We start from the raw sequence: 22,212 nt of genomic DNA, 5'->3' as shown, positions 1-22,212 counted from the left end.
CGAGGCTTCGTGGCTGGCAGCAACTGCCTATAGCCCAGGTCGGCGGTGGTGTGCCAAGCAAAATGGTCTCGGCACATGTGCCGGGGGTTGCTGGCCCCTACCCTACACTTTTAATCAGCCTTTCTCAGTCCATCCATCACTTTCATTTATCAAGTTGCATTAAATCTAAGACAACTGAGAAATTAAAAACACTTTGATACTTTTTATGAATCTTTAATGGACTGATCCAAAATAAGTGGCCTGGTTAATAACAATGTCCCGTTTTCTTATGCATAAGGCAGCACTTGTACTACTACAATGAACAGGCTGTTAGGAGGAAGAGTAGAAATCACTGGCACCTCTTGAAACTTCCCCATGCCCTCTGCTAGTAGAACACCTGCAACAGTGTCACATTTCAACAGGGCCAGTCAAATACCATTGTATACATAATCAGATTTTCAATTCTTAATATGCCTGGGCATTTTTTATTGCAATTACCTAGACATGACAAATTCTAAGTGCTAGAATGTGACCAGTTATTACAGTATTGCCCCGAAGCCTCTGACCTTGATTCAAGAAAGCAACTTTTAGCACGGATTTAAGTTTCAGACTAATAAAGCCAGCATTCAGATAAGTGAATGAATGCTCCAATACAAGCTAATTAGTGCATAGCTAGAAGCTGTGATGTAAACAAAGTATAACCAAAACCTGGGAAGGAGCACACTAGAGTAGATAATCCTTCATACCATATCACATGCACTTCCCACTACTGCCAGAGCATTTGTCCTGAAAGCAAGTCTCTTTAATAGCTTTTTTTGTCTACCTAATGTCACTCACTCTTCCTAGCAATTGGATGAGTTTCCTCATCGTTTTTCCTTCTGTCTAGACTAAGAACAAGTGTTTTGAAAATGGGTGCTGATTTATACAGGGGCCAGTCTCAGGACACTACATCACTGACTAACTGCAGATACAGACCCAACGCCTGTACAGGATGACAGCTTTTCTAGAAAAGCTATTTTGTCCTAAGGATTATGAACAAGGGGTGGAGGGGGAGCAGTCTTGCTGTATACCAGCTGTTCTGCAGTACCTGCTCTGTGTCTGCTCCTGTCCCAGGGTAGGTGAAAACTGAATTGCAATAAGTCAGCATTTGTTTCATTTAGGGTTAATTGCCTCTGCTGAGCTTTTACTCACCAAAAATAGTTACTGAGAAACCGTTACCTTTGTAATGTACTGTAACTTGTCTGTCGTCTTAGAAACAATACTCATCATTGAAAGCACCTTTTACAATCTGTACTGGACTGTTACAAAAGACAATCTGGTAGCTAGGATAGTTTAAATTCTCTTGAAACTGCATTGTTTTGTGTAGATTTTTAATTCAATCTATTTAAAAAAATACCTGTACCCAGGGGTGACACATATGGGGTGCATGTGCACCCCCTAAGTGTGGTGGTGCACCTCCTGCAAAAAGGCGTCCCCAGTGTCGGCAGTGCTTGCGGGTGTTTGCTGCTCACCACCCCACTGCTGGCGGCGTCTGCAAGCAGTCCACGATTGCCCCTGGCCGCCGCCAATGCTGTTGGCAGTACCTAAGAGTGGTCTCCAGCCCCTGGTCGCTGGCGTCAGTGGGAGCGCCAGTGGCATCTGTAGGAGCTCCCCCATTTGCCACTGCCAGTGTAGCTGTGCCCCCCCCAGCTGCTGGGGGCATGCACCATTCATGCCTGTACCATTTCATAGACTCCTGATCAGACTAGTTTTCCCCAAATAAATTAATCTTCCTCTTTCTAGTTAGTGCTGGAGTTAAATGCCACAGAAGCTAAATTCATTAAACTGGATCTTTGAATTAATAGGTTAGCAATACATACAAATGGTGAAAGTAATTTTGTAAGAGCCTTAAAAACATTTCACTTGTTAACTTCAAGTAACATAGCACACAGCATGTGGTCATTTTGCTCTACAAGCCCCTGTCCTACATACAGACCTAGAGGTGAAGTGTTCAAATTAATTAACATTCAGAACAACACCCTACGCTAGGGGTAGGCGATTTTGGCCGGAGTGCCGAAAAACCATAATGTCTACCTTGGAAAGTGTCGGAGTGCTGGCATCCAGAAAAACAAAATGAGGGGGGAGGGTGTGTGTGTGTGTACATGGCAGGATGCACTACATATTAGTATATTTAATAATCATAAATGTTGCCTTTGTTGTTGCATATTCCTTTTTTGTTGAGCATGTTGCAATGAGAGAGAAAAGAGACAATGAGAGAGAGAGAAAAAGGAGAGCAGAGAGAGAACCAGACACGCACGCAGAGAACCATGTGCACAAACAGAACCAGAACACAGAACGGACACATGCGCGCACATCCAGAACCAGACACGTGCACACATAGGACCAGACAGAGGCAGATAAGCACACAGAGCTGGGCTCCTGGACCACTGGACAAAGTCCGCTCTGAGGCAGGCATGTACGCACCTGCTGGTATGGATCTAATGCCGGAGCCTGGAGCAGATATTTGCAGCCTCCTGGCTGCAGCCAGCCCAGGCTTCGGGTAGCTGCTGCCAACTATGGCAGGGCTTGCAGCCACCCAGCAGCCTGCTGGGAGCAGCCCAGGCTTCGTGGCTGGCAGCAACTGCCTATAGCCCAGGTCGGCGGGGGGGGGCCAAGCAAAATGGTCTCGGCACATGTGCCGGGGGTTGCTGGCCCCTACCCTACACTTTTAATCAGCCTTTCTCAGTCCATCCATCACTTTCATTTATCAAGTTGCATTAAATCTAAGACAACTGAGAAATTAAAAACACTTTGATACTTTTTATGAATCTTTAATGGACTGATCCAAAATAAGTGGCCTGGTTAATAACAATGTCCCGTTTTCTTATGCATAAGGCAGCACTTGTACTACTACAATGAACAGGCTGTTAGGAGGAAGAGTAGAAATCACTGGCACCTCTTGAAACTTCCCCATGCCCTCTGCTAGTAGAACACCTGCAACAGTGTCACATTTCAACAGGGCCAGTCAAATACCATTGTATACATAATCAGATTTTCAATTCTTAATATGCCTGGGCATTTTTTATTGCAATTACCTAGACATGACAAATTCTAAGTGCTAGAATGTGACCAGTTATTACAGTATTGCCCCGAAGCCTCTGACCTTGATTCAAGAAAGCAACTTTTAGCACGGATTTAAGTTTCAGTGGGAAAATTCCATATGCACGTAGTGGTAGAGTCTCATCAAGAGCAACAGTTGGAAATGATATATAAAGTATTTTAATTAAGTCCTTATAACAATTTCTGCCTTTTAATCTCAAAGTCCCTATTGCATGTTTAAGTTGTAGTTTCTGCCTATTTCTCTTCAAACCTTAATTATTTCTGTATTTGTTTTTCCATTTCCTCAGTCCCCTGCAAACCTCTATCCTTTGCACTTTGTTACTTTTGCCTGTGGAAAAGAGATGGGAGTATTTAGAATAGAAGTGATGTCAGGAAGTAGGAGAGACTGAACTCAATAGAAGTCTTGTTTAATTGACACAATTATTGCTTTTCCTCTAACCTGCTTGCTGCAATAGTTGACAACTCTGAATTCTTCATATAAACTAAACAGTTTGATTGATGTAAAACATTTCAAATAAGCTGTTCAAGGAATAAATTCCAACAAATATTTAGAAAGCTAAAATTGTTCAATTCCACAGGCAGCAGACTTTAAGTGGCCCAACAAAGATAAAGGTTGAACGTTGATTTATTTCAGTACTCAAATAAGATCATGTACACTGCTAAGGGGCAAAGGTATATGCAGTCTAGGATGGCAGGGTTTCTTTTAATAAGTAACAGGAAATAAAACATCTGAATGCAATACATGTGTTCATTAAGCTAAACTGATTTCCAGTAATTAATGTGAAAATCCCATTTATAGTACCTGGCTTAGACTTTTTTTAAAATAACCATTGAATGTCATGGTAAAAATAGAAGTAAAGCATGTTTGTTTGTTTTTTCGTTTTGCAACATATTCTTCCTTCTGATTCAGAATTTAAATCAGAATTATCACCTCTGCCTGATCTGTTCCTTTATGATGTTACTTTAAATACCATTCTGTTGTACAAAACAAAAAGCAGTCTAATACTGAATTTGACATGTGAAAGGTGATTAACTGACAGCTTTGGAGACATGGACACCAACAAATTAGCTTCCCTATGCTGCCCTGCCAGCAGGGCTGAATTCTGGTTTGAAAGATTCGCTTTATTCTCTTCAGACACAAAAATGGCAAGATCAAACTCCAGCTTTCAGTCAGAGTAGTCAAGGACTACAATTAGTTGAAAATTAGTGTCAGTTAGTACTGGATCTGAGACTAAACCCATTTAATATAGGCCATCTACTAGCCTTCAGTTATACCTTAAAACAGAAGACTGGATTTCTTAAGGCAAAGCTTTCTCTCTTTACAGATCATTTCCTTATACTAAGGTCCCAGGTACTTTGTGTGTCTGCCTTGTGCTACTATCTTTCCTGTTGCTTTTTTCGTTAAATCTGTGGTGGTGAAAGCAATTCTTCTTCCTTGCTTCATAACCTGACTAGTAATCAGTATCTCTTCTCCCATCTTAGGAGCTGATATGTATCTTGAAGGAAAGAGAATGAACAGGTAAGGGTTTATACACATGTTGCAAACCACAGAACATTCATCCATTTAAAATAAACATGCTAGAGCCACCATCCCCACCCCCCATGCCCTCTTAAACAATGTCCAGGCCCAAATCCCCACCTCTCCAGAGACGGCATCAGTTGGCAGAGTTCCTGCTTTACCCATTTTGAACAGAAGTTTACCATTGATACCACATCTCCCCGATGAAACACAGGGAGGGGACAGCTTTCTAGTCTTCTTGGAAACAAAACAACGGGTATTAAATTATACACTGACAGGTCAGTGCCTAGTCCCATTTTGCCCTAGTATCTCTCCTAAGGCTTCTATAAATTAGCCTAGTTGCAAAATGCAATTGGAGCTCTGTCTCTTGGGAGCTGTGAACCTCAATAAGACAGAAGCTACTCATCAGATTTTAATAACTTCATAATTTTCTCCCACTCCAAGAGAAGTCTCACTTGAATTTAGGCTTTTCTCATAACTTTCTTGATTTGCCTTCACTTGCACAACAGGCAGCTCCTCTAAGGAAAAAAAATAGGTGCTCCTATACATACTTAAAAACATCCAGCCCCCGTAAACAATAAAGTTGGAGAGGGTGGGAGACTAAGAGGAACAAAGACTGTACAGCAAGGTAGATGTTTGTCATTACTTAAAGGCTTTATACAAGGTGGCCTACTTAATAGGTTAAACTCAAATCCTATGGCTCCTGGATCAGAGACCTGTTTGTCAAAGCATCCATGCAAGAGAAGGAACAAATTGAGCCCAGATTTACCCCTTGTACCTACATATTACTTCCTACCCTCAGGAAGAACTTGTTTTTAAGGTTTGAAATTTAATGCATGAAAAGACTCCAGAATCAGGACGTTGTCACTAAAGCTGAGCCATAAAGTAAACTTGTAATTAAAAGACCACCTCAACCTAGTATCTCAGTTACCTGAAGTTTTCCCTAAACCAGATCTGGGTTGAATTCAGTAGAACTAAGTCTTTCAGAGCCACCCTAGATCCTCCTACAACAAAGGGGTCTAGGTCCTATTGGTGAAAGGTGACAGCAGTGAAGACTTAACCCCTTGCAGCACAAATGTTCAGTACATACGTTATGTTCATGTCCACACTGACTCCTGGTTCTCCTCTTTCTGTGTTCATCAATGCTACTGTTGACACAACATCTACCAGGGTGGCGGCCAAGCCTCCGTGCAGTGTGCCAGCCCTGTTTGTGTGCTGCTCCTCAACTTTCATTTCACATACAACCTTCCCAGGAATTGCAGAAAGAAGTTTAATCTGAAACCGAACAAACACAATCCTGTTACTCTCAGGCAACTGGTAGGGGAGGGATGGGATGGGACACGGGCCACATTGCGTGCCCCCCCTTTCCGAGATTGGTCCCTGAAAGTGGGGCAGTTTTTTTTGCTGTGTAGGCCAGCAGCATGTTGGGGTGGGGGGCACTAAGCCATGGCACAGAAGTATAGGAGTGGATATGGGGCTTTTGGCTCACCCTGGGGCCCACCCACAAATTATGCCCCCCCAGACTCAGGAGGCACCAGTCACCCCTTGTGTTACTTCAAGAGCTCAGCATGATGACAAATCCAGTAGCTCCTCTGGGAGAAAAGATCAAATTGAAAGCTAGTCCAAAAGTTGCAATGGGCATTTACAAAAGAGAGAATAACAGCGGTTTTAAATTGTTTTATCAGATATTTCTATAAAATTGCAACTAACATTTTGCAGGAGAAATTTATGCTGCACATAAAAATAAGTGTTGACATTTGTCAGCACAGACCCATTACAGTGGGGCTAAAATAATTATTCCACAGCATATTTCAGTTAAGTGACCTTTATACCTGGAATAAAACTAATGCGGAGTGATGCTAGACTTTTATTTTAAACTTTACGGTCTGCTGTAATTGCATAGGCTGACTTGGTGGTCCACAAAATGGAAACAAAGAAACAAAACCTTTGTTATAAACTCAATGAATGCTTATGTAATAGAACTAAATTCATATTTTGAAAAAGAATAAGAGAAGGATTAGTTTGACATGCTCAGGGCCCCTACATGAGTAAACTCACCAGCAATCAGACCTCTGTAAACTCCCTGTTTTGGCATGGATGACCCACTATATCAGTATAAAGAAACAGGATAGACAGAAGGGTAAAGTTGTTTACTCCTATGCTGAGTTTACCTGTAGCAAGAGCAGGTAGGTGCTTCAGCCACAGCCCTTCCCGCCAGTGGGAGGAATCAGGCTGGGTTATCACAGCCTGTGCACCACCTGGCTGGAGGAGATGCGTGCAGGGCAGGGAAGACCACCCTCCTTCTCCACTCATCACATGCCCCCCAGTGACACGGGGGACTTTGGCCCTGGGTGCAAAACTCATTAGTTATGCCTCTGCTTCTGCCTGCTTCACATTTAGCAGATAAGTCTAATCCAGGTAGGAGGATGCTGCAGCACCTGGGCAAGAACCAATGAGGTAAAGGGAGGTAGCACAAGGTGGTTGTCAATGTGGGGTGCCGCCAAATCCAAAGAAGCTGTGGAGGGGCACCTGGACTCTGAAATGGCTGAGAGCCACTGGCCTAGAAAAACCACCCACCCCACTTCAAGTCTTTACCCTCACAGAGGTGTATCCAGTGCAGCTTAATGTGGCACCACTTCCACTTGGCAGCAGATGCAGGTGGAGCTGCCATGCTGTAGTCTCTGGTGCACATCAGTTAAGGGACAGGGACCCCCTAAGCACATGCTGCAGGGTCTCTCTTTGCTACTCTTTCCTATCCTCTGCACGTTCCCATGTCCAAAGGGAGGCAGGATCGGACCTGATGATCAGCAACTCCCACCCAACTCAATATCCCTCCCCCGCCCAATTCCGCTGGCATAGGGGTGTCCGTCCCTCTGGTGACCAAGCCTATTGAAGCGGATCCTTTTAGGGGCACAGCTCTGCCTCGGCCGCTTGGCTTGGTGGGAAAGCCGGCAGCACAGCCAGCGTACTAAAGGCTGCAAAGCGCCCCCCACCCCCCGGCGGGATCCCCAGCAAGGGGTCCCAAGCGGAGAGACGCTAGCAAAGGTGCCCAAGCTGCCCCCGGGGACTCCACCTTGTCATACACGCGATCGAAGCCAGGCGTGTCCACGAGGCTCTTCACCACCTCCCGCAGGGACTGCAGCGTGAGGGCGGCTCTCATGGCGGGGCAAGGGCGGAGAGCCCCCGAGCGACTCCCCTTACCGCTGCCGGGGCGGGGTGTCATCGCTGTCCCAGCCCCGGACTGAGGGAGGACTGCGGGGTAGGCTTTCCCCGCACCCCACCCGCCCAGTCTGGCGCTGGGACAGCGATGCACGCCCCGCCCCGGCAGCGGTAAATGCAGCCGCAGCCGAGATCAGCGTTCGAACCCCGCCCTCCGCGGTCCATTAGCCGAACGTAGGGCCGCTTCAAACGCTTGGCACAGCTTTTGGCTTTGTGACGTAAGCAGGACCTCAGACTCGCTTGGGCCCCAAGGAGAGAGCTGCGCATGCGCAGGAGAGCGCGGCGGGCAGGGATGAGATGGGAAGGGAAGGTGAGTGTCCCGGGGATGCGGAGATGTCCTGGCTGCCCACCCCCCCCCGCAACCCAGGGACACCCATCTCCCCCTCCCATCCCACCCCTGCCTCAGGCCGACTCCCCATGTCCCCGCCCTGCCTCCCAGGACAGGTGCCCCATGCAGGGAGCCCCGAGCTGGCGGCTCCTGAGCAGCCTGGCCAGGTGTACGATAATGATCGTGTTTGCAGGATCATTTCAACCCTTGTGCAATGTACGATCAATGACAGCAAAACTTCAAAACGTAGGATCATTTTTTGAGGCAGCCAATTGATGCAGCATGTGTAAAACCCAAGTCACTCGTGGGGAGTCTTAACTGACTTTTGGGTTTGCTGTCAGCACTTCCTTATGACTGCTTGCCTTGAACTAAAGATTTTTGTTTTATTTTAATTCCAGGTCAAATCAACCAGCTCAGTTCCAAATCGGATTGACTGAGCAGCACTCAATCTTCCAAAACCCGTATCAACTGAGCAGGCAGAACTCAATCATTCTGAACACTAGGTATATGGTGCCCCCACTGGTGAGCATCCTGCACACCAGGCTCTCACCCTGGGATTTCAGCTACTCCCAAATCCATTGGCAGGCATCCTACATGCAGGCCCAAGCCTAGAGGTTTTGGGATCCAGATGCCGCCACTTGATCTTAGCCCACAAGCAGGGCTGGCCCATCCTATCCTGCGGAACTTGTGGCCACAGGGGGGCCCGCAGCCAAGGGGCTGTGGCCCGCTTGCTCCCTGCCACCTGCACCATGTTTAAAGGGCTTGATGCAGGCAGGGAGCCCCTTCCCAGCTGAGCAGGGGACGAGTTCCTGGTTCTGCTCCCGCCCTGCCCACAAGTAACTGGACTGGACCCATTTTGGTGCAAGTCACCAGCACATCATGCACCCAGTCGCTTGTGTGTTTAGCCACCACAGTGAGGCCAGTCCCGTAGCAAGGGCAGTGTTGGTGGTGCACAGGGTGCCCTTGCATTGCCCCTATCACCAACTCGCGGGTGGTCTAGAGGGTTCTCGGACTGTCTCTGAGGGTCAACAGTTAGACCCCTGCCCCATGTTACATATATCACACAATTGACTGGTGAACTGTGCGATAAATTTAGACTGGCCACATGTAGATGTTCTATCCAGCTTTAATTTGAATGTACAGCAGGGCCCTTAGACAACAGGAGCAACTCTGGAATTTTTTTCCTCCAATTTTTCCAAGATTGTCACCACTAAGAACTAATTTAAGATCTCTGTCCTGACATGCTTATAGTCTAAACTGAACAAGGGAGAGTAAAAGCTACATTTGGATTTTCCTGCTACGACTGTGCTTATACATTTTGTTGTAAGTTATGTTATGATATGGTAAGAAATATTGAAAGAGCCAGTGCCAACAAAATTAAATACACACACACACAAATGTAGCTAAATTTATAGCAATGCAAATCTAATAATGAAATACAGAAAATGAAGAGTATAGATGATGCATATCAAGCAACTGATTAAACATCTATTAAGTACACATTTATCTAAATGCATAACAATCTTACTGATATTTGAAAGCAAATTAATCTTAAAATGTCAGAGTCCCAAAGTCTTAAAAAGCCTCCAATAGGTGGCCAGCCTGTTAGGGAAAAGGACTTTTTACCTAGGTTTTGAATTACATTTTTATAAAGCTCTTATCTTAGTTCATCTGCAGATGGGCTATTCAGCATAAACTGTAAGTCAAGGCTGAAAAACAGACTCCAAGATGAATCCAGTTTTATACTCTATGGCTTAGCTAAAATATCAAAAAGCTTACTAACTAAATTAAAATAAAATATTAAAGCATTCCTAATAAGTCTTACTCTGATTAGTATTCACATGCCTATTCTTATTCCATCTCTAAGCTATAGTTTGTCTAAAAATTAGCCTTGTCTGACCACATAGTGTACTTTAAGCAACTTTAGCGACACCTTTAACCTAGGTTTTTTTACATTCCATCTTAAAAGTTCTACAATGGCTCTACAACTTGTGATGTCCTCTGACCCGATTATTTTCTTTGCTTCTTCTTCACTTACCCAAACTCCATTCAAGCAAATGCAAACAACTTCTATATCATATTGCCACTAACAACTTAAGGCCTACATTAAGCCTTCGTGGCAGGCAGATCGTGCCTGACCAATCTAGTCACTTTTTATGACCAGGTTACGAAACGCCTGGACACAGGAGGAGGGGTGGATGTCGTATACTTAGACTTCAGGAAGGCCTTCGATACGGTATCCCACCCCATACTGGTGAACAAGTTAAGAGGCTGTGACTTGGATGACTACACAGTCCGGTGGGTGGCGAATTGGCTGGAGGGTCGCACCCAGAGAGTCGTGGTAGATGGGTCGGTTTCGACCTGGAAGGGTGTGGGCAGTGGGGTCCCGCAGGGCTCAGTCCTTGGACCAATACTCTTTAATGTCTTCATCAGGGACTTGGACGAGGGAGTGAAATGTACTCTGTCCAAGCAGATGACACAAAGCTATGGGGAGAAGTGGACACGCCGAAGGGCAGGGAACAGCTGCAAGCAGACCTGGACAGGTTGGACAAATGGGCAGAAAACAACAGAATGCAATTCAACAAGGAGAAATGCAAAGTGCTGCACCTAGGGAGGAAAAATGTCCAGCACACCTACAGCCTAGGAAATGACCTGCTGGGTGGCATGGAAGTGGAAAGGGATCTTGGAGTCCTAGTGGACTCCAAGATGAACATGAGTCGGCAGTGTGACAAAGCCATCAGAAAAGCCAATGGCATTTTATCGTGCATCAGCAGATGCATGACAAATAAGTCCAAGGAGGTGATACTTCCCCTCTATCGGGCGCTGGTCAGACGGTTGAGAGGCGACCTCGTGGCTGCCTATAAGTTCATCACGGGGGCACAGAAGGGAATAGGTGAGTATTTATTCACCAAGGCGCCCCCGGGGGTTACAAGAAATAATGGCCACAAGCTAGCAGAGAGCAGATTTAGATTGGACATGAGGAAGAACTTCTTCACAGTTCGAGTGGCCAAGGTCTGGAACGGGCTCCCAAGGGAGGTGGTGCTCTCCCCTACCCTGGGGGTCTTCTAGAGGAGGTTAGATGAGTATCTAGCTGGGGTCATCTAGACCCAGCACTCTTTTCTGCTTATGCAGGGGTTCGGACTCGATGATCTATTGAGGTCCCTTCCAACCCTAGCATCTATGAATCTACATAATGCACCAATTTTTCCCAAAGTGAACCTGGGTTCACAAAAGCGTGCGCTCTCTCTATATATACACATATTAATTAGTTAGTCTGTAAAGGTGCATATCTGCCTGGTCTTCTGACTGTAGAATTGAACATTGCGTTGAAGAGTTGTAGAGTAGAAAATGTTTTGTTTAAAACCTTTTTGTATGTACTATTTACTATGCCTAAACCAGAGGTCGGCAACATTTCTGGGCAGTGCCAAAAACACTCACAACATTGACCTGTAAGCATAGGTGGAGGAATAAAAAATTATTCAGGGGGCTGAGCATGTATGTGCATGCACGTGAACTCAGCTCGCTCCAAGTGGGACATGGGATGGAGCCGTGAGCAGCTTGTCTGCGGGGCACTTGTGCAGGGAAGGGGGTGGCAGCTTCCACAGCTGTGTGCCCTTGTCACAATTGTCCTGGTAGTAACTCCCTTGATGAGCAGACCCCACAGGTTTTTGGAGTTTTACAGGGATCTTTGACTAGGTAAAAGAAGCATTGGTGCAGACCAAGTGGGGAAGGGGAAGTAGAAAAGGAAAAAGACACCTGGTTACCACCAGTTTGACTATAAAAATTATTTATTGCTAAGTATATGAAATTTATGATGGTACTTGTAGTAACAGCCATGCAAGGAAAAACAAACAAAAACAATTACAACATTACCCTGGTTCAGTTGAGTATTTGGGGAAACCTACCTCAAGCTTAACTAATACAATTCAAGTTCAGAAAGCTATGCCTAGAGAGAGAGAGAGAGAGAGAGAGCGAGAGCTGGGATCTCACCAATCCATGGCACTCAGGTGTTTTGTTGACAGGCAAAGTTCCTAGCACGATTGCTGAAGGTTAAACAGGCGACAAAAAGAGATGATCTGTTTATCTCAGCTTCTTGAGAACAACAGCAGATGGTGTCAGAGAGATTTTCCCTCTTGAAGCACATACTGTTTTCTGCTTACTGCTTTCTTATACCCTTAGTCCAGCCTCTTCAAAACATTCTTTTAGTCGTGTAAATCAAGAGAGTCCCAAGCCATAACTGACAGGGAAAATCCTGTTATTTAAACAGTTCTAATTTACATGAATTACCTTTTTCAGTGGCAAGGGGTTATCTGGTTTGGAATGTCTCAAGGAACTGATTAATAACCAGGAAAAAACATGAAGTTTTAAGAAGTAACCAGATACCTAGGAGCCGGCTTGAAATTATTATGCATATAAAAGATAAACTGGAAGGGATACCGCATTATTTCTTCTCAGGTGGCCTATGAACTCACATTTTCTTGCACTGTTAAGTCAGCCTCAGTGTTTTGTATTTTACCTGTTGTGAATAGCTTCAGCTTAGCATGACTTTCAGATCTTACTGTAGTCTTTTACTGGTGCCTTGATTTGATCTGTTTTCTAAAACAGGAAATCCCAAGGGCACATGAAACATACTTAAGGGGATTGTTTGGAGTATTCATAAACATTGTGGGGAGGATATCCACCAGTCATCCCAGGAAAAGTATGACAGCATTTGTGGTCTGGGCTCCAATGGGCTGCACGTTGTGATGAACCCTTAACCATTGTTCAGATGTTGCTCATACCACCTCTGACTCGGTCTCTTGCCTCAGCATTCCTTAAACCAGCAACCGAGTTTTAGTCAATCAAGTTTAAACATGTCTCCCATACTGGGACCAGGGAATGTATAGCCCAAGGTGCCTATTAAACTTTTGTTCTGCTTAGTTCTGGTTAGGTGAGGTGTCTTCAGGAAGGACTTACATTGAAGATCTTGGTGTTAGTCCATGCATGAAAAGAATGCAAAATCAGGACTGGTAACAAATCCAAAGCACAAGCCAAATGTGTAATTAAAAGACTACTTTGAACTAGTATCTTAACTGCTAGAGGCTATTCCCAAACAAAATCTAAGACAAGTTCAGTAGAACAGTCTTTCAGAACCAAGCTATTGTAATGCATCTTTCAAGTGCTGACTAGAACACAAGAAAGAATCTACTGAGTTTCTGTTTGTGGAAGTTGACAACAATGAAGACTTAACACCTTCAAGCAAGCAGATTCAATATATACATTATACTCTGTGGGAAAAACTTACCTCCGTTTGATGAGGAGAGGCGCCGGTGGGATGCCATACTAGAAATGGAGCGCAGTGAAAGTGAAACTGCAGCATTCCCATCTGCTGTGGCGAAGAAGGAAAAAAAAAAGCTGAGTCAGGAGCTGGGATTGGCTCCCACGTTGGCGTGGGCACACTTCAAAGGAGCGTGCCAGGGCCGATTCGCTGGCTGGAACCCTGCAGCCGGGATAAAAGGCTCGGCAGGGAATCAGCGGCGAGGACCGGAAGTGAGGTCTTCAACTGGCCTGGAGGGGCCTGGCACTGAAGGCAGTCCCAGCTCAGGGACGTGGCGGCTACCCCAGGAGGGGGCCTCTTCAAAGCATCAGAGCCAAAGCAGCTCCACAGCTTATCAGAAGGTCCTCCGTGGACATCGGAGATCCTCAACACAGACTGGATATTGACAGAACCAGACAGAGAAGGGACCAGCAGACACAACTTATGGGAGGTACAAAACTCGAGCTAAGAGTGGGACGCTGGAGAACACAACAGGCTGGGACCAACGAGATCAATAAATAAGGCAAGGTGAGGCATAGAATAACCGGGTCAGATCAACGTCCCGATACCACCAGTGTAAATTCAAAAGGGGCCAAGACACCAAAAGGGTGCGTGATACTAATCCTGGTGGGCCAGACAAAACCATCTGTGGTTGGTGTTAGGTGGGGTGTAGGGGAGGTGGAGCCCCAAGCAGGAAGGACAACTGGAATGGCTGGAGAAAGGTACCCATGGTAGGCAGGATAGACCATCTTCCTCCCATAAAAAGTAATTTTCCATCAAAGATGTGGCAGGGAAGACCCCCAAGGAGTACCAACTGAGGTCTGTTCTATTAACAAGCCTGTTCCTTCCTTAAAGCGACAGTGAAGCCAGAAAAATCACACAGACCTGACGCTCAGGTGAAAGGCACAGGAAATTATTCACTCATATCCATGGTGTCACCTAGAACTTCTCTCTGAGTTCATCAATGGTACTGATGACCATATCTCTCAGAGTGGCTATCAAGCCATGGTGCATTATGCCATGACAGTTAATGATGTCCTGCTCAACTTTAATTTTGCAAACAATCTTCCCAGGAGATGCAGAAAGATGAAACAGAAGGGAAGAATCAAAATTCAATTCAAGAAGGATGTGGAGAAGCTTGAGGGAGTCCAGAGGAGAGCCAAGCGCATGATCAGAGGGCAGGAGAACAGGCCTTATGAAGAGAGGCTGAGAGCCATGGGACTCTTCAGCCTAAAAAAGCTCAGGCTCTGGGGTGACTTGGTGGCAGCCTATAAGTATATAAGAAGTGTGCATCAGGATCTGGGGGAATACCTGTTCACCAGAGCGCCCCAAGGGATGACAAGGTCCAATGGTCACAAACTCCTCCAAGACCGTTTCAGGTTGGACATAAGGAAAAACTTCTTTACTGTCCAAGCCCCCAAGGCCTAGAATAGACTGCCTCCAGAGGTGGTGCAAGCATCTACTGTGGATTCTTTTAAGAAACGTTTGGACGCTTATCTTGCAGGAATCCTTTGACCCCAGCTGACTTCCTGCTCCTGGGGCAGCGGGTTGGACTCGATCTTTCAAGGTCCCTTCCAGCCCTAATGTCTATAAAATCTATGAAAATCCTGTCACTTTAAGTTCTCAGACTATTGACTAGTCCAGCCACTGATCCCAGAGAAAAGTTCAAGTTGAAAGCTAGCACTAAAGCTGAAATGAGGCTTATAAGAAATCCTACCCCCCAGCCATTTAAAAGGGTCAACCCAGACATGTCTATAGAATTGTGACTGAAGGTTGTTTTGCTGGAGAAATTGATTACCACCAAAGAAAAACCCAAATATTCATGCAGACAGATAAGTAACATTTCAGTGATCTTTCAGAAGTGCTGGTAGTTGTTTGTGAAGGGAGAATACTTCAAATAAGTAACCTTTATATCTGGAATAAAGCTAATATAGAGTCATGGTAAAGATTTGTTTTGATCTCTCCATCTGCAATAGTTGGGTGGGCACATTGGGGAGCGCACACAATGGAAACAAAGGCAAAAATTCTGAACTAGCTTGTTCTTTTTTACCTGAAACAACCTCAGTGAATATTTACATAATGGAACTAAGTGTTTTGACAGGAGTATGAGAAAGGTTAGCTTGACATGTTCATGGCTTGCTGTGTTGACAGTAATTATCCAGAATAAGAAGCTATACTAGTATGACTTACTTTATGTGGATGTTCTTCCTGTTGATGTTTGCTTTTGGTTTTCTTATCATAGAAAAATCAGAGCTCCCCCTGACCCCTTCACTAACCAGGAAGTAGGGACAGTTTTCCCTGCAGCCACAGCTCCTGCCAGCAGGTCTCATCCTGTCTGGCAGCTGGGCATGCTGGGTGTGTGATGGGGGGATGTGGAGTTTGCTGGAGGTGGGGTGGGAAGGGATGTGGGGTGTGTGGCTGAGTGTGGGGGGGATGTGTGGTATATAATTGGATGTGGGGGGATGTAGGTGGGAGTGCGGTGTGTGGGGGGATATGAGGTTTCTGTAGGGATTTGAGGGGGGGCTGCCACACGCCCACCCACCACAACCCATGCCCTGCAGTGCACAGCCCCCGGCGCTGGCAGCAGCAATGAGCCAAGCCATCAGAGAGGTCATGGCCCACTGTAGGCACAGCTCTGCAGCTGCACATTGTCACCTAACCCTCATGGAGAAAGGGCCCGGCCTGACCTGACTCACCCTGCCCCACTAGCACATGGCTTTGTGCAGAACCCGCAGGTGGTGGAAGGAGCCATCCCAGTCCTGTCCCAAGGTGTGCTAGCGGGGCGGGCAGGGCCTGTTCTCCATGCACAGACTGTATGGCCCAGCTGGCTGCTGCTGCCAGTGCTGGGGGTTATGCACCACAGGGGTGGGGAGGGGATGTGGCAGCCCCCCATCAACCCCTCCCACAAACACCACACCCACCCACACAGCCCACATCCCCCCACATCTCCCCTACACACCCCACACCCAGAAACCCTGCCAGAAACCACACAGCACCCCCCCCCACCCCCAGTCCCTGCTTACCTGGGACAGTGCCTGGGTCCAGGGCATGCTGCAGCCTTGCCCCGCTTCTGTTTGCCCTAGCACAATGAGGCAGCATACTGGGGCAGCAGGAGCACCATAGAGGTGCTCTGGCCAGGTGCCAGAGTGTCTCTGGAGGACCCAGTCTCCGCTTGCCTTAGGGCATGCTGCAAAACGATGCCCTGCGCTGTTTTTTTTCTGGATGTTTATTTTTGATACCTGGAAATCCAGTATCAAATTTAGAGCCTGAGCTGCAAATATGCAGCATGGGGAACATTTTTTCATTCTTAGTGTGCCTCTTGCAGCATCTCAAACTGGTTTGAGACGCTGCAACAGGCATGCACATGCTCATATGGACATGCCCAAGGGGTACTGTGGCAGGGCAGTGTTGGTGCCTGCCACTTTAAGGACTGAGCCAAGCAGTCAGCAGGTGCTTGATTGCCATGGCTATTTTTAGATCTCTGGCCACCTATATAAACAGAACAGTTTGCTGCTGGCAGAGCAGGCAGTAACATCGCCTGACTGCAAGGCTGTATGCAACATCCCCAGAGGTAAGGGCAGGAGCTGTAGGGGATAGTTTGGAGGCTCCTGGTCCTGGGCATGACTTAAAATTGCACCCTGCTGGGAGTGGGTAGCCTGGTGGGAGTCTCAGTGGTGCGGAAGCCCCCAGGAAATACCATGCCAGTTACCACTCCAGTGAAAGGCGGGTCAAGGCACCTTAATAACTCCAGTTCCCACACCCGGGTGGGTTACCCCATCGTAGGGTCAAGAAGGTGGACCCAGGTTAGAGAGTGGGATATAGACTCAGAAGTGTGACTTAGAATACCCTCGACTGGTCAATGCTGGGGTCAGGACCAGAACAGTCAAAAGGGCCAGGGACCCACCGTGAGGGATGCCCAGAGCTGAGGGCCTGGGGTTTCTTACTGGACTTGGAGGTAAGGCCAGGGCCTGTGGCCAAAGGTCCCGGGGGGACCACGCCCGAGTGGGAGCAGAGTTTAGGGAGCTAGGCAGCCCTTAATGAAAATAGAGTGGGTTGCCTGATTGGAAAGATCCAGTTGGGGTCTGATTGGAAGGATTCTGGGGCCTAGCATGGGGCTGGTGATGTTAAGAACTGTGGATGCCATCTGCAAGGCTTGGACTGTGGTGTAGGGGAGGAACGGAGCCAAGATAGTGCCCCCTGGCATCGGGCCAAGAAATGGGCAGCTTCCCACCTAATTAACAACATAATTATATAACAACAAGGCATGGCAGGAGAGGAGGCAGGTGGTTGGCCCAGTAACAGGTGGGCGGAGCAATGGCAGATTGGCCCTGAGAAAGCCCCCTGTTACAAGTACTATTTTGTAGTAAGTTTTGGCGCACTTGCCTGGATCTGTCAGTCAGGTGCGTTTTCTGTAAGTGGAGTGCAGCTGGTCTAGAAAGGCTTGGGAGTCGCTTGCTTTAATTGGAGAAGGCCCAAAAATGGTTTTGCTATAAGCTGGAGTCCTTGGAAGAGAGCATGCCTAAGCAGCGGGGGAGATTCAGAGAGGCTAGTACTGTTCTGGGGGCCTAGAGCATCTTCTTCTTTAAGAAAGTACTAGCATAGGAGCATTCACCTTGGTACCATACCCAGCAGCTTTGAGACTGTCTGGACACTGCTCAGGAGATGTTTGCTTAAAGGACTGTGGGATCCAAAGCTCATGTCTGCTTCAGCAGTTTGAAGGTTGGTGGGGGTGGTCAGCCTAGGCTGTAAAAGACTTTTTTCCTGCACTTAACCTATGTGCTATACTAAGTATTGCAGGTTGTCTTCAAGGACTTGGCTCTCTCAGGAGTGGGGCAACAACCCTGGTTCACACAGTCATGCTTTAGCATGCTTTAGGTTGAGTGACACTCAGTTAGAGCAGAGTTTGACTGACTGATGTGGACAGACTGTCTTAAATTTCTGCTGGGCTCCCTCCCTTCTTGGGATAACTGATCTCCAAACCATAGTCAATGTTCCTGTGGGCACAAGGTCTGTAGCAAATTTCCTACTGCCACCAGGTTAGGTCTGCTGGTGCTAAGCAGTGCCATTGTAGAAGGCAGACAGGTAGTTAACAGGGCCCAAGCCTAAGGGTGTGCCTCTTTGGTGATGCAGATTTGGTGGTGAAAGTGTAAGGAAAGTTTAGGGGAAAAAAATCCCAGTAAAGAATTGTTGTGGTTTAATCCTCCAGGCTTCCCCCGCAAGTTGTTTGTGAAAAGGCCCTGCTTTGTTTTTTATTTCTGTTGCTAAGTATTCCACCATGTTCCTAGATTTCCTATTCAGGTCTCTTTAGTGTAGCTTGCATAGTATTGTATTGTAAAACATAAACATTACACATAGCAGAGAAATCTTGGGGACCCATCCAAACATAGGTCTTCCTTTAAACTCTCCCTCGCACCCACTCCGATGGCTGTGCCTTGTTCAGCTGAAATTGTGAGCGTGTCAGGACAGAGGCTGTATCTTGGTTTTTGGCCCAAAATACAGCAATGGCACCATGCAATTGAACCGTAGGCTATAGAATTGTAGAGTAGAAAGTGTTCTGTTTAAGACCTTCTTTGTGTATACACTATTTACTTTGCCTAAACTATGTGGTGAAACATACAGGACACATCTACACGAGAGACTTACTGGTCACGTCTACACGAGCAGCTGACTGTGCAGCTGTTAGTGCGCAGTCATTTTGTACATGCTTAGCCAGTTACTACGCAGTACTGTCCACACATGGTTATTTTTAAACGCTACTGCACAGTAGCAGCAAGGTACTGGAATTAGGTTGGAAATAAACTAATAAACTCTGCAGCAGAGTAGTACTTGTAAATATAAGTACTATCCTGCTGCAACGTTTTTTACTCTGCAGCCCTGCATGTGTAGACACTGACCCAGCTGGCTAGGGCACGAGGGTGCTTCAGTGCAGAGCCTGTCTGCTGGCTAGCCCCAACACTGAGGCACCCTTGTGTCCCAGCCAACCCCTCTGTAGCATGGTGAGCCAGGGAGAACAGCCCCAGGCTGGCACGTTGACTCCCTGTGCCCCCTGCCAGCTGGGGCTGCTCTGACCAAGTTCAATGTGCTGTGGTCCTGGGCACACAAGCAAACTCAAGTCATATGCCAATACAGTCTGAGCAATGCCATGTTGCTGTGTATCTAGGGTTGGTTTTCCCAAAGTAATATGACAGAATGGACACTTGATGGAATTTTAGACCAGGTACATGTGTATGGGTGTAGAGGTCTAAGTGTGTATGGGAAGAAGTGAAAAAGACTTGATTCCACAGGCACCAGGCTTTTTAAGTGGCTTAACAAAGGTAAAGCATGATGTATTTCAGTACTCTGCTGAAGTACCAAGTTATATGCAGTTCTAGGATGGCAGGATACCCTTTCATCAGTAAGAAAAACCAAACCAAACCAAACCACATCAACATCCTCTGCATGCTGTACTGGTGTTTATTAAATTAATTAAACTGGCTTTCATTAAATAGTTAATGTGTCAAATTATTCCACCTGACCACTGGGACTTTTTCTTTAAACATTGAATTCAATGATGAATAGGGAGGTAGGTTCTCCCCACCACTGCCCAATGGAACATATTTTTACTTTGTGCTCACAATTTATGAGCTCATAAAGACCTGTTGTTTTTAATACCATGTTATTGTACAAGACAACCAAAAGTAGTCTGTTAATGAATTTGGGATCTTAACAGTGATTACCTGGCAGTCTTGAAGACAGGTCCTTTTTCATGACAGGTGTGGTGGCATGGGCATCAAAATATTAGCTTCCCATGTGGTCAGGAAGGCTAACTCCTGACTGGAAAAGTTCACCTTAATAATATCATTCTCTTTGGGCACAATAAAGTGGCAAATCAATCTCCATGTTTCTGACAAGGGAGTCAAAGCCTGAAGGACTACAATCAATTGAAAATTAGTGCTAATTAATCCTGGAACTGAGACCAGCCCATTTTATATGAGCTAACCAAGAGCTTTCAGATATAGCTTAAAACTAGAAGATTAATTCAAGACCAATTTCTTATGGCAAAGGTTTCTCTTTTCATTTCCTTATATCAATACGCCATTAACTTTGTGTGTCTGCCTTGTGCAATTAGCTTTCCTGTTGCCTTGTTTGTTAGATCCACACTGGTGAAGGCCATATTTTTTCCTTGCTTCAAAATCTGAGCAGTAATCAATAGTTCTCCCAACTTAGCGGCAGATATGTACCTTGAATGAAAGAGAGGTAAGGATTTATACATATGTCATGTATTGGAGACCATTCAGGCATTTAAAATTAACCTACTACAGTCAACTGGTATCAACAACTGCAGACAGTGCTCAAACTGAAATCCCTCTCTCTCCAGTTCTAACATCAACTCACATAGTAGCTAGTATACAAGGAAGAAAACTCAGCAGACTCTATATGTGGAAGGTGACAACTGTGAAGACTTAACACTTTCCCAGAAGTATGGGCAATACATACTAGGGCTGTGCGAAACACCATTGTTTCGTTCCGACATCTGTTTCGGTGTTTTGAAGGGACAGTGTTTTGTTTAGTTGTTTCATTTCATTTCGAAGCACTGTCCTGTGAGGTTTGACCTAGAAACTACTATGCAGAGCCCAAGCAAAAGTGAATGTTATGTGACAAATGCCCATCTGCAATGATAAGGAGGAGACAGTCTTAGATAAAGGAGGCTTGAAAACAAAAGCAGAATCAGAGGACTGGGTCAAAGAGCTCATTAAAATACTAAAAATCACGCCCCTAGGTGGGGAGAAAGTATGCTAATGAAACATCCATGTATGTAAATGAGATACATAGTTAAAACACAGGTATAGAGACATGCTCAGTAAAGAACTCCTTGCGTCACTCCTTTCTAACCAATTAGCAAACAAGAATGCTTATGAAGGTCTAAAACCCCTGTATAAAAGATGCTTAGAATTACAAATCTGTGTGCTTGTTATGTGAAATTATTCTGCTTGCACCTTTTATTGCTAGCAATAAATCTTCTTTATACTTTCACCCCTGGTATCTTTATTGGCCTTTGCATACCGGGCACGATCCCAGACTTGAGCTGGGGCTCAACAGTTTTTGGCGACCCAGATGGGACTCGAACCCACAATTCCCAGCTTAGGAGAAGATCCTGAAAAGGTACGAAACCTGTTTAAAATGATTTTCAAAACCCATAACCTGACCTGGGCAGATGTTCAGTCTCTTTTAGATATCCTGTTGACACCAGAGGAAAGGAGAATGGTGGTAAACAAAGCCCGTGAGTACGTGGAAAAGGAAATTACCGCAGGGAACCTGCAAGGAAATAGGGACGATCATGTCCCCACCCAAGAGCCAGATTGGAAACCAGACCAAAATATGACCTCCATCCGTGCCTATCGAGAATATATCCTCCGAGGATTGAGAGATGCTGTGAAAAAACCTCAGAATCTCAGTAAGGTGTATGAGGTTCGACAGGAGACGAATGAGACCCCGAGTGCTTTCTTGGAAAGAATTTACGCTCCTTTCAGACAATACACTCGTGAGGACCCGGAGGATACATTGAACGCTCGCATGGTAAATATGATCTTTATAGGTCAGAGTGCACCGGACATTAGAAGGAAATTGCAGAAGACAGACGGAGCACCAGGTATGCCTATTTTCCAACTAGTAGACATTGCTTACCAAGTATTTACTAACTGAGAAAGTGTTCAGGAAAAGCAACAGGACAAGAAAGAGGAGAGAAAGATGAAAATGCAGGCAGCCCTAGTGGCAGCTGCAATCACGGGAAAA

General features: G+C 45.9%; 1 protein-coding gene across 2 annotated transcripts; it reads right to left on the bottom strand.

Moving 5' to 3' along the window:
- Positions 1-2,773: 2,773 nt before the first annotated feature.
- On the bottom strand, positions 2,774-8,115 carry LOC102376315 (acyl-coenzyme A thioesterase 13-like). Of its 2 annotated transcripts, XM_025216425.1 has the most exons (4): positions 7,671-8,115; positions 5,688-5,872; positions 4,718-4,831; positions 2,774-4,574 (listed from the first exon to the last, which is right to left on the bottom strand). In XM_025216425.1, exons 1-4 carry the CDS (start codon positions 7,818-7,820, stop codon positions 4,418-4,420), a joined length of 606 nt encoding a protein of 201 aa, XP_025072210.1. In that variant the 5' UTR covers positions 7,821-8,115; the 3' UTR covers positions 2,774-4,417. The 2 variants fall into 2 exon arrangements, with proteins under 2 accessions (XP_025072210.1, XP_006034487.2); XM_006034425.3 differs by lacking the exon at positions 4,718-4,831 and having other exon boundaries at positions 7,671-7,959.
- Between the last annotated feature and the right edge of the window lie 14,097 nt (positions 8,116-22,212).

The sequence above is a fragment of the Alligator sinensis genome, unplaced genomic scaffold (assembly GCF_000455745.1).
Source record: "Alligator sinensis unplaced genomic scaffold, ASM45574v1 scaffold969_1, whole genome shotgun sequence".
Taxonomy (NCBI): Eukaryota; Metazoa; Chordata; order Crocodylia; family Alligatoridae; genus Alligator; species Alligator sinensis.
The sequence above is the reverse complement of the archived record's forward strand: the minus strand, read 5'-3'. Positions and strand labels throughout refer to the sequence as shown.